The sequence below is a fragment of the Cervus elaphus genome, chromosome 30 (genome assembly GCF_910594005.1).
Source record: "Cervus elaphus chromosome 30, mCerEla1.1, whole genome shotgun sequence".
Lineage (NCBI taxonomy): Eukaryota > Metazoa > Chordata > Mammalia > Artiodactyla > Cervidae > Cervus > Cervus elaphus.
This window is the reverse complement of record NC_057844.1, coordinates 13,703,411-13,719,952: the sequence shown is the minus strand read 5'-3', so window position 1 is coordinate 13,719,952 and position 16,542 is coordinate 13,703,411. Positions and strand designations below refer to the sequence as shown.

Here is a 16,542-nt window from a genome sequence, read left to right as displayed (position 1 = left end):
CAAGGGACTATACCAATCTACCTCAGACTTACTGACAGTTGGAAAACAATAGGTGTATTTTGGTCAATGGTTAAGTCCCACTATCAATGTCCCACCATCAAAAAAAATTACAATTTTTTTCTTTGTAACCTCTGCTATTAGTATTTCTTTTCTCCTTCTATCCTGTTAGAACCATCAAGACACATTTATCCACAAATGGCAAGTGCCTTGAATTACAGCTTCCCTTGTCTTCCCAAGCGTTCACTTTCTTCTGTCTCATGTGGAGTAATCAACATGGGATTGATAGCTCCCTCACATAAATTTCCATGAGGACAAGCATCTGTCCTGTTAGTTAACATCCTGTCCTGTTCAGTGTTAACACGCACTGTTAGTGCCTCTTCACTGTAGTGAAGGATGCAATCAATGTTCAGGGGCTCCTCCAGGTCAAATGATTGTTCTATGGGGCCTTATGAACGTGTGCAAAGCACTATTTTTTCTCACGATGTAAGGATGTAAGCATACCAATTTTTTCTTTTTTGAGTGGCAAAGTCTCTATGTTTTATCCAGCTACAGTCTTGCATACAAATCCCTTGTAAATTATTTTTCAAATTCTGAGGTTCATTAATTTAACTGAATCTGTTCCTAATTTTAATTAAATCTGCATTTCTCCCTACTGGGAGAAATAACTTTTGGAAAGATAGAAGCCACATTACCATATTGGAGAGAAAGGATCACAGAACAAGACAGACATAAAAGAGATGCACAAAATCACAAGGCAGGTTTTCCTATAAATTTATTTTCATACCGAAAAAATAACATTCAAAGGCAATGTTTTTATTGTATAGTATAAAATGACTTCCACTAAATTAAAAATGGAATTTCTTTGCTGTAAGCCACTGATAACTTTTTCATTAAAAAAAATTTACAATTTGCAGCACTTGTAGAAAAAAAACACCTGTTTAATAATTATATAAATACTCTTGACAGAGCCCAGTAGCCCATTATGTATCTTTTTGGCAATGTCAGCTTTCTAAAGTCAATTAGCTTCTAAATTTGAAAGGCACCTGGTGGCCAACATTCTGCTTATTATTCAAGGCATCCATTTTAATTTTTTTGCACAGACTTGACAAGTCTGAAAAATCTATTAAGTTAAAAAGAATGGAGAAATATAATACAGTTGATATTAGCAAACAACATTTTTTCCCCTTAGCCGCAAGTTTTCCCCCAGGGGATTTACAAAGTGCACCAGTTAAATACGTCTGTACATTTAAAACATTAAATATGTCAACAGCAAGACAGTTTTAAATATTTTGAATCAAATACTATAGCACAAATATAATTTACAATACTTTGCACAGGAAACATTACATCTGAAATATAACTTTAGATATCATATAAAAATACATATATTCTTCTCTCCTCATTAGAAAAAGTATTTATTTGCAGGTTCCAGCAAGATGTAACAATTCAAAAGAATTTAACCCTTTTTCAGAGGGTCATCACTTTGCAATTAGAAGACGCCCTCTCCACTTCAACTGCATGATGGTATACAACCAACAGATTATAGAGCCAGAGAATTAACCCCTCCCATTGCCCAAAGGCAGTTTTTCATAAAGGCAGCCATAACTGCTCCAATCTGCTTTAATTCTAGGAATTCATTACAAAATTTATGAACCATTATGTAAGAAAACCCTTAGATTTTTATACACCTTGAGTCCAACATCTCCCATTGGCTGTGAATATATTTGCTCCCTACAGAGTCAAAGGCATGGGTAGGGTCTTCTTGTACCCTGTGGGTCGTAGCTCTGAGTACTTTCACATACCTATATACATCTTTCTTGGCTTGTTTTGGAAGTTTTCTATACATCCTAGGAAACACGGGAAAACTCTCCCCGACATGGGGCTCAATCTATATCTCGAACTTTAAAAGCCCCAAAGTACGTTGCATCTTGATCTGGATCCAGTAGTGAAGGGTTGGAGACCTCAATGCTTATTTTCTCGCCAGACCGTAGCTTAAAAAATCCTCCCACGTTTATGGAGTAAAAATGGAACTCAGAATTCCCCGACCAGTACTTGGTGCTCCCTCCTTTCATCAGAGTGTGAGAGCTGGGGATTTTGATGCTGGTTTTGGTGACATATACCATCAGCTGAAGATAATTCGCACTGAGGTTTCCCGAAGTCTCATGATGTCGGAAGCAGATGTTGGCGTATAGGTAGTAGAAGCCGTCTTGGTTAACTATTAGTTTGCCATTGCTGAAGGTCATGTTGGAGATCTTGGCCCAACCTCGGTCATGGTACCAGCAGGACAGAGTCACTTTGTGGGAACCTGAGGAAAGGAGAGGCATGCGATTTGAAACTTACTCCTGCAACGAGAAGCATAGCCTCACAATTCTGTGAGGTTGCAGAAAGACGTACTGAGATGTCATTGTTCCACTGGGAGAATGACTTCTCAAAATTTATTTTCTAAAAGGAAAGTACAAGTACAATAAGATGTCCCTGTGTTGTCTGCTGGGCACCTGAGAGGGGATAAAGACACGGTCTCACTTTTCCCTCAAGGAGCCTGCAGCACCAAAAGATAAGCATGATATATGTGCAGACAGGAAGCAAGGCACGGGCCTGGATAAGACAGGTGCGGATGTTGCAAAGGGAATTCAAAGGAAAGAGATTACTTCCTTCCAGAAGGACCAAGAATGATTTTGTTGGGCTTGTGTGTTCAGTTGCTTCAGTTGAGTCCAACTCTTTGCAACCCCAGGGACTGTAGCTCGCCAGGCTCCTCTGTCCATGGGATTTTCCTGGCAAGAATACTGGAGTGGGTTGCCATTTCCTTCTCTGGGGGATCTTCCCAACCCAGGGATCGAACCCGAGCCTCCTGCATTGCAGACAGGTTCTTTACTGCTGAGCCACCAGGGAAGCCCTACTGAGCCTAATAACCTAAAGAAGTAATAGGATTCAGTCTACAGAGCATAAAGGTGGAAGGAAGAGAATCAGCCAAAGGCAGCTGAATCAAGAAAGCAAAAAAACAAGTATAGGAAGAGAATATCCAGATTTCACATGGTCCCACCTTCTCTTTTAATTCATGGAGAAAGGTACATAGAAGGAGCTGAAAATATGGGTCGCAGCAACTTTGACTAAAAAGTCAAACTCTTAAACTATATTCTCATAATCATTGATTCTCCCCTCCTCCAACAGCCCAAATGCCTCCCAAGTTCACAGGAATGAAAAGCTTCCCCTAGGGAAGTTCACAGAGAAAACATCCTTGGCATTGCCCTCCCCAGGTTCACAACTTCATGCAGTCTTTTGTGAAGACCAAAGGATGGTAAAAATGTCTTCTGAGAAAGCAGAATTCTCCTTTAGCCCCTTCTCACACTTGAAATGTGACAACCAATGTTCATGCCACTGATTTTGGAGTAGTGGAAGTTTCTAGAAGTCATCTAAATGTGTCCAATGCTTTGACTGTTTCAGGCCTTTCAGTGTATTTTACTAGGTCTTTAGAAATTGTTGTCGTTGCTGTTTAGCTGCTAAGTCATGTTCGGCTCTTTTATGGCCCCACGGACTGTAGCCCACCCAGTTCCTCTGTCCATGGGATTTCCCAGGCAAGAATACTGGGGTGGGTTGCCATTTTCTTCTCCACGGGATCTTCCCAACTCAGGGATCAAACCCATGTCTCCTGCATTGGCAGGCTGATTTTTTTTTGCCACTGAGCCACCAGGGAAGCCCTTCTTTAAAAATTGTGACATGATAAATCCATGATAAACCCCATTAATCAAATATTTGTATTTATGTGGATATCCATTATCCAACTGGGAAAGGTCTCATCTAGTGGAGAAAAAAGCTGTTATACTGCAGAAAATCCAAAGTTTTCCACCAGAGGATTTTGTAACTACTTACGCTAAATCAAGGTTGTCATCTGCTAGAATTCCAACAAGGCAAAACAGAGCCGAGGAATCTCAGAATGGGGTTAGGAGCAGTTTCTGCAGCCAGGGAGAAGTTCTTGGCTGCCTGTCAGCCAAGAGAAATCAGTCCATGAAACTTACACTTACAGTAGATTCCATGGATCCACAGAGCTGACAGCCCTTTGGTTAGAGTGGGTCCTTGGGCGAACCCTGTAGAATCAGAACATTTCAAGACTGGCCTGAATCCTGGGGAAACCTGAACACCTACATCATCTTTTTCTAGAATACCTGCAGAGGGCCACTGGGCAGCTGGAATATTGTCTGGGGACCTCAACACCAGGCTCTTCCTCCACCAGGAAAAAAAAAAATGCAGGAGGATCCAAGCTACAGTAGGGCCACCCATCCTTAGGCCTCAAAGGCAAAGAAGTCAATGCTTCCAATCCCTCTATTCAGAAATAGGACAGACTTCCTGAACTGCACATCTTATCCACCGGAGGGCGCTAGAGTGAGTCTGAGACGCCATCACAAGCACTGCGGCCTCCAGAACCAGCAGAACACACACCCTTCTTCATCCAAGGTCCTACTTCAGATCATCCCAGACTAAAGCACCCCAAATATAAGTATCATTCCATGGTCCCAACTGACTCAGAAACGAGACTCTCAGGCTCTGTTCATCTCATCCTCATAAACACTAGCAAAGTTACTTCTCTGGGCTGGAAAACAGCCACCTAGTCCATTGACAAAGCTAATGAAACGCAAGGTGTTTCCTGTCTCAGATCATCACATGGTTACCTCCTTCTTCCCCTACTTGTGTATTCAATCCTTTATCCAACCAATTATTGGCCTTACACTTTATCTTCCTTTCATGATGGTCCTTAACAGAGAGCAGAGGAATGTCTAAGGTGAGGTCTGTCCTCTCAATGGGATGGATCAGCTCGCCTTAGACCAAGGGCTGGGAGATTGGTCTGGGAAGGCAGGGAAGAATATAGAAACCTTGGCCACATGCCACTCTCATTGTTACCTCAAGTGGAAGGAGTGCCCTAATTTCCTGCTTTACAGACTTACTTTTATCCACTTCCTGATTGATTCAGTCATTCAGTAAATATTTGATTGGTGCTTCCTATGGGCATTCATTCTACCCATAATTAAGAATTATATCAAGCAGAGTACCCACAAGGCACTAACGACTTAGAAGTGAAGAAAATAAGAAATGGGCATGCAAAATGAAAAATGTAACATTTTCATCTCTGCATGTCACATAACACATGGTTGAACTTCAGTTAAAGCAACTTGCTAGTGGAAGCTGCAGAAATTAATGGCGATCAGGCGAGTTCAGCCCAGTGACAGGGAACAGGGAGGACTTGGGTCAAATGTGGATGGGCTGAGAAAAGGCAGAGTATTGTGAGCATTGTGAGCGAGAGAAACTGTTCAAGCAAAGAATGGAATGCACACAGTATGCAGAGGAGAAAAACCATCAGTGTGAACTGAAGGGTTCATGAAGAGATGCCACTGGGAGAAAAGAAGAGAAGAGCGCCCCCATCAGGTTGGAGGACCTCACAACACAAGCCTGAGCATCTATCGCTAGAGGACCTTCAGCCTTCCCAGCCTCCCCAACCCCTAGAGTCACTGCTATTAGCTATTAGAGAAGTCTTTCCAGCTATTTAGCCTGAAATCCCCTTAAGAAAGCCATGAATACTCACAAAATACTCACAAAAATACTCCCCAATAAAAATTCAAGAAGCTTTGAAATATATCAGTATAAGGCAGATTCTGATTTCTTTCATATGTGTAAACAAGTATAAATAAGTATGAAATGGCTCCTCTGTCCACAGAATTTTCCGGGCAAGAATACTGGCATGGGTAGCCATTCCCTTCTCCAGGGGATCTTCCCAACCCAGGGATCAAACCTAGGTCTCCTGCGATACAGGCAGATTCTTTACCATCTGAGCACCCAGGGAAGCCCATGGCTCAGATGGTGAAGAATCCACCTGCAGTGTGGGAGACCAGGACTTGATCTCTGGGTTGGGAAGATCCGCTGGAAGAGGAAATGGCAACCCACTACAGAATTCTTGCTGGAGAATCCCCATGGACAGAGGACCCTGGCGGGCTACAGTCCAAGGGGTTGGGGTTGCAAAGAGTTGGACACGACTGAGTAGCTAAGCACAAGCATGAAACAGAGACGCCAAGTGAACATGCAAACGTAAAGCCATCTTTCTCCCAAGTGTCCAATCCTGGTCCAAACTAGGAGACAGATGAACTCAAGGAGGCACTGACCAAGCTGGAAGATCAAACTCTATTTTCTTAAACAGAAGCATACACTAGCTCATTTCACTCTGTCTCAAGCTCAATAACCATCAGAAAATGTCCAGGATTTTTGCCTTGTTTTTGGCAATGATTTGATGCTATGTGCCTGGAGGGAGAGCTTTATAACTAAAACATGCTTGTTATTGCCAAATAGACTTTGGCACACAGTCTAATGCAATATTTATCATATGCCATTTAAAATGAACTGAAAAGATAAATGCAGAGTACATTCACAGCACACACAGATGATAGATCAGTATTAATTTGATTGCCTCTGCTAACATGCAAAATCGTTTTCCACTCAGAAAATTAAAACAGTTCCATAAGGCACATACACAGAGAGAGAAAGAGACAGAGAAAGAGTAAATTTGTTTATGAAGCAAATATCTGGGACAGGAGAGATAGTTGAGGAAAATCTTCTGAAAATCAAAGAGTTGGTTGCTCACTTTCTATGTCTGCAGTCAGGCAAAATTCCTTTGTGGTCCATACTATTAAATATAATAGTGGCCTCAAACTGTTTATTAAAACTTGGATTTTTAAAAAAAATAGCACTTCCCATATGGTCTTGATTCCTGGTTTTCATACAGGTGGCCCATGTTCAACTCCTGGTATGGGAGTGGTAACCTTTTGGGTTTCCCAGGTGGCTCAGTGGGTAAAGAATCTGCCTGCAATGCAGGAGACTCAGGTTTAATCCCTGGGTTGGGAAGATGCCCTGGAGGAGGGAATGGCAACCCACTTCTTGCCTGGAGAATCCCATGGACAGAGGAGCCTGGCGGGCTACAGTCCACAGGGTCGCAGAGTCGAACACGACTGAAGTGACTGAGCACAGCAGAGCACAAGAAAAATTTGCCTTGAATCATTTTTTTGGGGAAAAAAAGAATATTTATTTAATTAAACTTTAAATAACAAATTACATTCACTGAGTGCTTACTCTATGCTCATTTCCATGTAAGCATGTTAGTACACGAGCTGGTTAAATCTTCATAGCTGCTGCAGGAAGTAGATACTATTACCATCCCCATGAAGAAGCTGACATACAAAGGATTTCGATAATATACACAAGTCATCCAATCAGGAAGTAGTTCAGTGGGGCCTCAAACCCAGGCAGTCAGACCTGAGACACCTGCTACTAAAACGGCATTCATCTACGGGAAAAGAGGAACATAAGAACACTGAATGTATTTCCCTCTGACAAAGCCAACTGGCCACAAGGTACTTATGTGATAATCCACAGAGCAAAAAGTACAGACTTGGGAATCAACTAGAGAGGAATCCAGTTCCTAAGCCTGCCATGTTGTAGCCTGGATCAGGTAACTTACACTAGGTACATCTTGGTTTCCCTATATGCAAAATCTGATAATCACTATTTTGCAGTGTTGTAGAATTAGAGATAATTAGACATAGAGATAATGAATACAAAGCAAAATGCTTGACAGATAGTGTGTATTCAACAAATAGTATAACGATAGTAATGTTCCATGTTAACTCTATTGTTGACTTAAAAAATTTTCACAATTGTGAGAGTTACAAGTTAAGTTGTATGCGAGTTAAGCTTTATTTGGGGCAAAATGAGGACTGCAGCCTAGGAGACAGCACCTCAGACAGCTCTGAAAAATTGCTCCACAGAGGTAGGGGGAAGGTCAATATATATGGTTTTGGTGAAGGGGGAGTTCAGTGCAATCAAGCAATATCTTTGCAAAAGTTTTCTGTTAGTCACGAGGAGCTGAGGTCACCATGAAGGGATTTAGTGCTTTCCTGGGTATGAGAAGATACATGGATCGAGCTCATAAAATCAGATCCTGCAAACATCTATCTATCTAAAGACATGTTTTGCCAGTTTTCCCAGAGTACAGAGTGCCTCACTCCTGATCTCCACCCTGAACTCCCTTCAGGGGGTGTTGAAGGCCGACAGCTACAGCAGCCCATGATCTAATCCTTGTAGAGGCAGATGGCAAGTGCCAATATGGAGTCGACACTATCATAAGGTTCTTGTAATCTTTTTTATGCTCACCTAACCTGATGTGAAGTAACCACTGGGGATTATACGACGGACTACATTGGGTACATGTAGACGCAGAGCTCTGAGTCTCCTCATTTCCAAAAGAAAATCAGGTCTCCACTCCACTAAGCTAAGTTTCTAGCCTGAAAAAAAGTGACAAACCCCTGGAGAAGAAGAGAGTCTCATTTTCTAGAGGGCCCCTGCCCCTGAAATATCACTCTGCTAAGCTTCCACCTGGCACTCTGCAGGAGACAGCTGAATGTATGACTGTGCATGTGTACTCAGTCACTTCAGGCGTGTTTGACTCTTTGCGACCCTGTGGACGGCAGCCCACCAGGCTCCTCTGTCATGCGATTCTCCAGGCAAGAGTACTGGAGTGGGTTAACATGCTCTCCTCCAGGGGATCGTCCCAACCCAGGGATCAAACTCACATCTCCTACTTCTCCTGCATTGCAGGTGGATTCTTTACCCACTGAACTACCTGGGAGGCCCCGAGTATATGACCACCTGGAGGAATTCATGCACCTCATAGGCCAACCATGGGGATATGTCAACTTTGGCTTGGGTAAACAGAGATGAGTATACCAAGAGACCCTTCTTCTCCGCTATGCCACCTCAGCTGGCAGCTGTTTAACATAAAGTCACTCTGATGGCCTGAAAATGAATATAGTGATGATGTGCATTCCTGCATGATTGAGAAGCACTGTTTTCGTGGTGTGGATGATGAACTGAAGACCAGAGGACTTTTCTTCTGGTCTAGAAGTTACAGGCTCTCAAAATTTTGGTAACAGGCTAAGAATAGACTGAGTATTCAGTTGGGCTGACAAATGATTCTTGAAATATTGTTCAGGCTGGATGCAATCGAAACTTACCTGATGGGATGTCAGTGGCATTAATCGTGAGATGGGCAAAGGGCTGAATCTCAGGCTTGTTCCTTCTGTCCAGATCTAACCATGAACCTTCCACCATGGCTGGAAATAAAAGAAGTCATGTTAGCCCAAGGAGGAGTCACCTTAGGGGTTTCCAAATATTTGTACAGGTCCACGCTTACCTTTTTCTGCTCTAATGTGCTGTGATTTAACAATATGTTGCATTTCCTGCAATAAAAAGAAAAAAAATCTTATTTATACACTCACTCTTTTGATAAGGCAGTTAAGAATTCAGGATTGTTAGACATACCATAAATTAATCCTCTTTCCCTCAAAAGATGCCAAAAATACATAGGTTGTAAAATTTCTTGATGTTCTAAGTAGCCATCAGGGGACGTTCATCTCCAAAGAATTATCTTGATGTGCTTAAAAAGTAGATTATACACCTACTATCTAACCAAATTGTTCGGACAGTAAGAGGAAATAAAAGACAGTGTAAATTATAAAACATGGAGTCACCAAACATAATTAAACATTTGTAGCAGGTACACAAACGAAGATGAAGTTAACTAGGAAAATACCAATTATCACAGAATATATGACCATCTTAAATCTTTAGGGAGGCTGTTTTTATGTCTATTTCATTAGTGAATTCCCGTTATAACATTGAAGCTCAGCCCATAAGAAAGAGAAAGATGCCTGGCTCCCAGTGGTTAATTTTTTATTTTAAAAAGTCACAGTGTATTTAAAGTACTACATGGACGTCCAGGAGCTTTTAGATTACCAATAATTAACTTAAAATATTGCCACAAATAGAGGTGTAGAAGCTCAAGGCAGAAGCAGAAAGAGCTCCAGTACATAAAAAGCATTGTTGTTGTTTAGTCGCTAAGTCGTGTCTGACTCTTGGCAATGTCATGGACTGTAGCCCGCCAGGCTCCTCTGTCCATGGGATTTCTCAGGCAAGAATATGGAGTGGGTTGTCTTTCCCTTCTCCAGGGGATCTTCCCGACCTAGGGATCGAACTCACGCCTCCAGCACTGGCAGGCACATTCTTTACCGCTGGCTCCTGGGGAAACCCCATACAAAGGGCACAGGTAAGTGCATATCTCCATTTGAGCCCTGACAGTAAGGGGGCCAATAGGTAACTGCAGGCCCACTGAAATCAAGACCTTAGCTCCTATTACATGGTAAAGCGATGTGGATGAAGCTTCAGGCTTTGACTTCAGGTCAAATCCCTTCCCAGTCCCCTGGATGTACTAACATACATACTAACAGCACCTTGATCATAGGTGGCCGCTATCATAGGCGGTTGTGAAGATTCAGTGAGCTCATACACATAAGCACTTAGCAAAGGGTCTGGTAAATCCATACATGTAAGTACTACTAGAGAGACTTGCCTGGTCGCCTTGCAATGCAGGGGACACGGGTTCGATCCCTAGTCGGGGAACTAAGATCCCACGTGCTGAGGGGCAGCTAAGCCCTTGTGCCACAACTGTGCAGCCTGTTGCCACAAGGAAAGATCCCGCATGACGTGATAACCAAGACCTGATGCAGCCAAATAAATAGATAAATGGATACTTTACAAATAAATAATTAGTCATATTAACACTAGAAACACTCTGGAGAGAATCCGAATTTCTCTGTTATTGGGGTGATGATCCATGCTAACTACCCCGCCCTCCACAATGTTTAAAAGATGGGCCAGATAGCTCAAGTTCTTTGAGTGTCTGGAGACAAGGACTTTGAAACAGATGATGGATGGGTAGATAGAGGCAGAAACACAGTTTCAACTGCTAACAGTTAGAAGTGATAAAATTACACTGATTCTCCTGTCTGCCTTCAGGACCCCCAAGAGAGAAGAGAGTCTATGCTACTTTTTTTTTTCTATTTTTTTTTTTAACCTGGAGGATAATTGCTTTACAAGAGTGTGTTGGCCTTGCCACACTTACATGCATCAGCCACAGGCATACACAGGTCCCCTCCCCCCTGAGCCCCTCCCTCCCCCCTCCCCCACCCACCCCTCTAGGTTGTCACGAGCACCGGCTGGAGCCCCCTGTGTCACACGGCACATCCCCACTTGCGATCTGTTTCACATGTGGTCATGTATCTGTTTCCGTGCTATTCTCTCAACCCGCCCCACTCCCTTCTTCCCCTGAGAGAAAGACAAACATCACATGTTAACGCATGCGTGTGCAATCTAGAAAGACGGTACTGATAAACCTATTTGCAGGGCAGCAATGGAGACGCAGGCATGGAGACTGTTATTTTTAAAGGCCCTTGGAGGACACAGCAGAGCTGTCTTCAATCACCTGTTCTAACAGCCTAAAGAAGTCACAGTGTGCCTAACTTTCTTTTCTTGCTCATTGGGATCATTAAAAAAAATTTTATTACGTATAGCTGCTTTACACTGTTGTGTGAATTTCTCCTGTTCAGCAAAATGAACATATATCCACATATCCCTTCCCTTTTGGACGTCCTCCCCCTTCAGGACACCACAGAGCGTTAAGGAGAGTCCCCTGTGCTGTATGCAGGTTCTCATTAGTTATTTTATACACAGTATTGATAGTCTATATATGTCAGTCCCAAGCTCCCAATTCCTCCCATCTTCCCCTTTCCCCTTTGGTATCCATAGATGTGTCCTCTGACTTTAATGGAAACTTTTCAGCCTCATCCAGGGCTGCCTCCTGCCCTTACTGCTCACGGGCGTCACTGCAGGACATTTCTAGGCAAATGGTGGCCGGTGCTTCGGGGCTGTGCGGCGCAGTGGTCCTCACCAGGCCCTTTCCCTCTCCCCACTCCATCCATGATTTATTTCTCTCCCCTGCTGACTGCCCATCCCTCGACTCTCTTCTCATGATCTCTGGGTTCCCAATGGGACCCTGATTTCTGGAATTTCCTAGTCTTCCCTGCAATCTCAACAAAGATTTATACATGCACAACCTACCTATTTTACAGTGTGTGTGTATTTATGCATTTATATATACACAATGATACATTGTATACATCTCTTGCAAATGTGTAATATATTGCATACATAATGTATCTGTATTCATTATATATATTTATACATATAAAATGAAGATATATATTGGGTTGGTCAAAAGGTTTGTTCAGATTTTTTCTGTACCATCTTATGGATGAACCTTTTGGCCAACCCAACATATGAAATGTATATACAGTGTATATAGCTTTATATACTTATGGTTAAATATATCTTTATACACTGTGTATCTCTTTATCTATTTATACAGGCGTCTATAACGAAACTTCATCTGATCACTACCTCTGAGAAGACTTGAACAGGAGTTGGAACCTGGATGGCAGGAGTTCTGAGACTTCAAGCTGCCTCTCATTTTCCCTCTAGCCCTGATGGACCTCATCATCAGAAGGAAGAGGGGGCAACGGGGTTCAAGAGGGTGGAGTAGAAGGATGCACTCATCTCTTGCCGGAGCCCCCAAACCACAACCAGCTGTTGAGAAGGCAGTGGGGGAGGGAAGAAGGAAGCAGGGCCCAGTGTGACAGAGGCCAGGGAAGGTCTGCTCGGGGCTTTCCGACTGAGAAGAGCACACTTGGTCTTGAGAAAGACAAGGAAAGAACTGTCGTGCTAGCTCTGCGGTTCTCAACCTTGCACGTGAAGCCTGACTTCCCGGGGTGGAGTCTGAGAATTCACATTTCTCACAGATGAGCTGGCGTGGATGACCTGGGGCCTCCATTTGAGAAGAGCAATCCCGCTCTCCTCCCCAAAGATCTCAGAGGTGCGCACCTCTGAGATTTTCTCAAAGCTTGAGACCAGCCAAAGAAGCAGCAGACAAAAGTCACCGATTAAGTGGGCAGAGAAACTGTGTTCTCTCCCACCTGGGAATGAACTTCTGTCCATTTAATCAGCAGCTGCTAGGTCAGTGCTGTCATAGAATCTCTTTATTACAAGAACATTCAATAACCAGAGCCATTCAGAAGCACGTTCAATGTCTGCTTTAAAAAAAAAAAATGTGTCATGACCCAGGATGAATTAAAACTCAAGCTGAACACCCATGAGGTAATGCTACTTCCATGTTATACAATTTTGGGTATCCAAGAATTGCAGTTTCTTCTCAAAAACCATATAGGGAAGCATCCACATGAAAAGCAAAGTACAAAAAATGTAGACTCAGTGTCTGTTCTTATATTCTTACCCCACCTCCAATCTTCTGAACTCTAAGATCACTCTTATTTATGTGTACACATATTAACCATGAACATAACAAAAAGACTATATAGTTTTGGGGTGCCCTGGTCCAATTCCAGCCAGTCTAATTCAATTAGTCTGATATTGACTTGCTAGTTTTTTTTACAATGATCTCCCCAGGTGATTCTAATATGTAGCAGGCATAGAGAAACACTACTATTTGAGCATTTCCATGAATGGTGGTTTGGTGAGAGCTCTATTTAGTCATTTATTATATTCTCACGATTTATCTGGGAAATCCCACAGACAGAGGAGCCTGGTGGGCTACAGTCCATGGAGTCACAAACAGTCAGACATGACTGAGCATGCACATGCTCCTCTTTAGAAGACTATACTCTAGGAGGCTGGCAGGAAAGTATCAGTGGCCTGTGATGGAGTTCTGCCCCCAAAATAGTGATTTAGCAAATGGAATATTTTAAACCATATGATTTTGAGAAATGGCAGATGCTGGAGGAACTACTTGGCTTCCTTCTCCTCCCCTGAAGCAGGTCATAGACCCTCAGGTGAGAGGTACCTTCCCCATCTGGAAGAAAGGAGCCTCTTTATCTCTTAAGATAGGGAGGACACCCAGAGGAAACTGAAGGAGAATGGATACATGTGTATGTATGGTTGAGTCACTCTGCTGTCCGTCTGAAATTATCACAACATTGTTAATCGGCTATGCATGCATACCTGCTAAGTTGCTTCAGTCAGGTCTGACTTTTTGCAACCCCATGGACTGTAGCCCACCAGACTCCTTTGTCCAGGGGATTCTCCGGGCAAGGACACTGGAGTGGGTTGCCATGCCCTCCTCATTAATTGGCAACTATATGCCAATATAAAATAAGAAGTTTAAAAAAAAAAGGTTACACAATTTTCGTATAAAGGAACAAAGACTATGTGGGCAACAAATATTGGAAAAATCATATTACAGAGCTGTGTCAGGGGTTGATTAATAAAAACATTATCCTGTTTTTTTCTATTTGGGGAAAAAGTGATTGCTGCAAGATCTAGCTTAAATATGAAGGAAAAAAAAAATGAAGGAACAGGCCTTGGTAAGTTTCCCCCAGTGTACCCGCCTTCACTCAGACCCTGTCCTGTCCTGTCCCATTTTTTCCTACACCTCTCCACTCTTCATCAAACTGAGTATAAAAACCACTCAGCTTAACTATTCCTGTGGGTCTTCATTTCCTTATGAAGGCTCCTGTGTTGCATAAAACTTACATTAAATAAACTGGGATGGCTTCTCTTATTAATTTGTCTTTTGTCAGTCTAATTTATAGGACCCCCACTGGTGAACCTAAGTGGGGGGAGGGAAAAAGTCTGTTTTTTCCCCTCTCTCCACCTGTCAAGAAATCCTTAGAGGGTGGTTCCCTCCCTGAAATAGTAATTCTGAAAGGAGGCCCACCTTGACCAAGAATCTGACAAAAAAGAACCTCAATAACAGGAAACATGGTCTCAGAATTCCTGGGGCGGGGGGAAGGGAGTCTTCAGAGAACAGCAGGCTCAGAACCTACCCAGGTGAGTTCAGAGCTTGCCTGCCGGGTGGCGGAGCCCCCAGACTCGGCCACGAGGGCCCCGGGCATGGGGGCCTCACACCTCCACTAGTGACTCCATCAAGGCCCCGCCATGGAGCAGGGCCAGCACGGTCACTCTTCTCAAAGATCAGATGCTTGACTGTGCGCATAGCATGCAGTTCTCTCTTGAATGGCCCCCTAGTATTCTTAATTTTCAAGATTATAGGAGACTCTTCTGAAGGAGTACAATTCTATTTATCTCCCAAGCTTTGCATCTACATTTATTTTCATCCACAGTCGTCCTCTCTTTTTGTCACATTAATTAGAGTGTTTTAAAATTCGCAGAGTTCTTTAGTCCTAAATCTTATCATTCCGACACTGCTTCTGGTTTCTTTGAATTCAGAAAGATCTGATCTGTCTAATTTGGGGAAGACACTACAAAGAACATCCCAACTCCTTTCCTCTGAACAAATTATTCACATGAAAGAGATCTTTTAAAGAATGTTATATGGGTTTTATCTTATTTTAAACCCAGTGGTAAATTTCTTTTTTCAAAAAGTTAACTGCCTGGATACACACTGAGAAATGGAATACTTCCTGCTGGATCAGTAAACAAGGATGCCACCTTGTTCACCGGCGATCGTAGCCACCACCGATGGTGATGGGATGGTGAGGGAGCCCAGGAAGGGGAGAACGCCTGCCATCGAGCGGCCACCAGACTGCAGTCACTCCCTGTGGTGAGACACTCAGGACCGGAAAACAGGAGCGTGAGCCTCTCAATTGTGTCCCACTCTTTGCGACCCCATGGATGGTAGCCCACCAGGCTCCTCTGTCCATGGAATTCTCCAGGCAAGAATCCTGGAGTGGGTACCATTCTCTTCTCTAGGGGATCTTCCGGACCTAGGGGTTGAAACTGAGTCTCCTGCACTGCAGGCAGATTCTTTAGCATCTGAGCCAGCAGGGAAGCCCCAGATGGCTGAGGGGCATATCAAGGGAATGATTTGAGTGAGCCCAGATTCTTGCATCTCCCCATACATAGAAAAACACTAAATGCCTTAACGTGGGTTATCCGTCTCCTTTAATTAACAGTAATTTTTTGACGTTCAGACTCCCTGCCCGTTGTCACGAAACTTCTGTCTAACCTGGCTCCTGCCTTCGCCTCCTCAGGGCCGTTCCCTCACGGTCACTTGAGATGCTGTCTCCTGGCTTGAGGTCCTAAAAATTCCCATTGAATAAAACATAACTCTCAACTTCTAGGTTGTGAACAGTTTTTAAGTTGACACACACAATACAATCATATGTTGTCTCCCTCCTGTCATCCAGAATGCCCACAGCTATGTATAAAGAAGTGTAGAGAGTTCTGACACACCTCCCAGCAAACAGCCTCCAGCAGAAGCCAAAAACAGTCTCCAGGGTGAGAAAGCTGGGCAGACTGCCCTCTCTGCTATCTTCTGTTGGCTGAGAACTCCTAAAGAGGACCCAGCGTACTGTTCCCCAGGAACATCGGCGATCTGCCTTCTCAGAAGAGAGCATGTTTAGCATCTGTCACATTCAAGGACAAAGAGAACTACCCCCCTGGCTTCCAGAATCTACTCAGGACCATTAGGATCGTTACCTGTAAGTTCCTAGGAAAATCCCATGAACGAATGAAACTATTTGTGGTCACACTATAACAACTAGGCTTTTCAGCTAATTTTTGCATTTTAAAATAAGCATGATTTGCGTCTAAATTGCGAGAGCTTCATTTAACCCCTTTTCAAAGTGGAACAAAAGAGAA

At 43.2% G+C, this 16,542-nt stretch overlaps 1 protein-coding gene across 1 annotated transcript in view; it reads right to left on the bottom strand.

Moving 5' to 3' along the window:
* Positions 1–754: 754 nt before the first annotated feature.
* The window catches only part of TNFSF11 (TNF superfamily member 11), a 42,011-nt gene continuing 26,223 nt past the window's right edge, over positions 755–16,542 (bottom strand). Inside the window, exons 3-5 of the mRNA XM_043892275.1 lie at positions 9,227–9,272; positions 9,048–9,146; positions 755–2,305 (exon numbers count right to left, since the gene is read on the bottom strand). Of these exons, the coding sequence (XP_043748210.1) occupies positions 1,884–2,305; positions 9,048–9,146; positions 9,227–9,272 (567 nt within the window). The 3' untranslated portion in view covers positions 755–1,883. The remainder of the gene's footprint in view (positions 2,306–9,047; positions 9,147–9,226; positions 9,273–16,542) is intronic.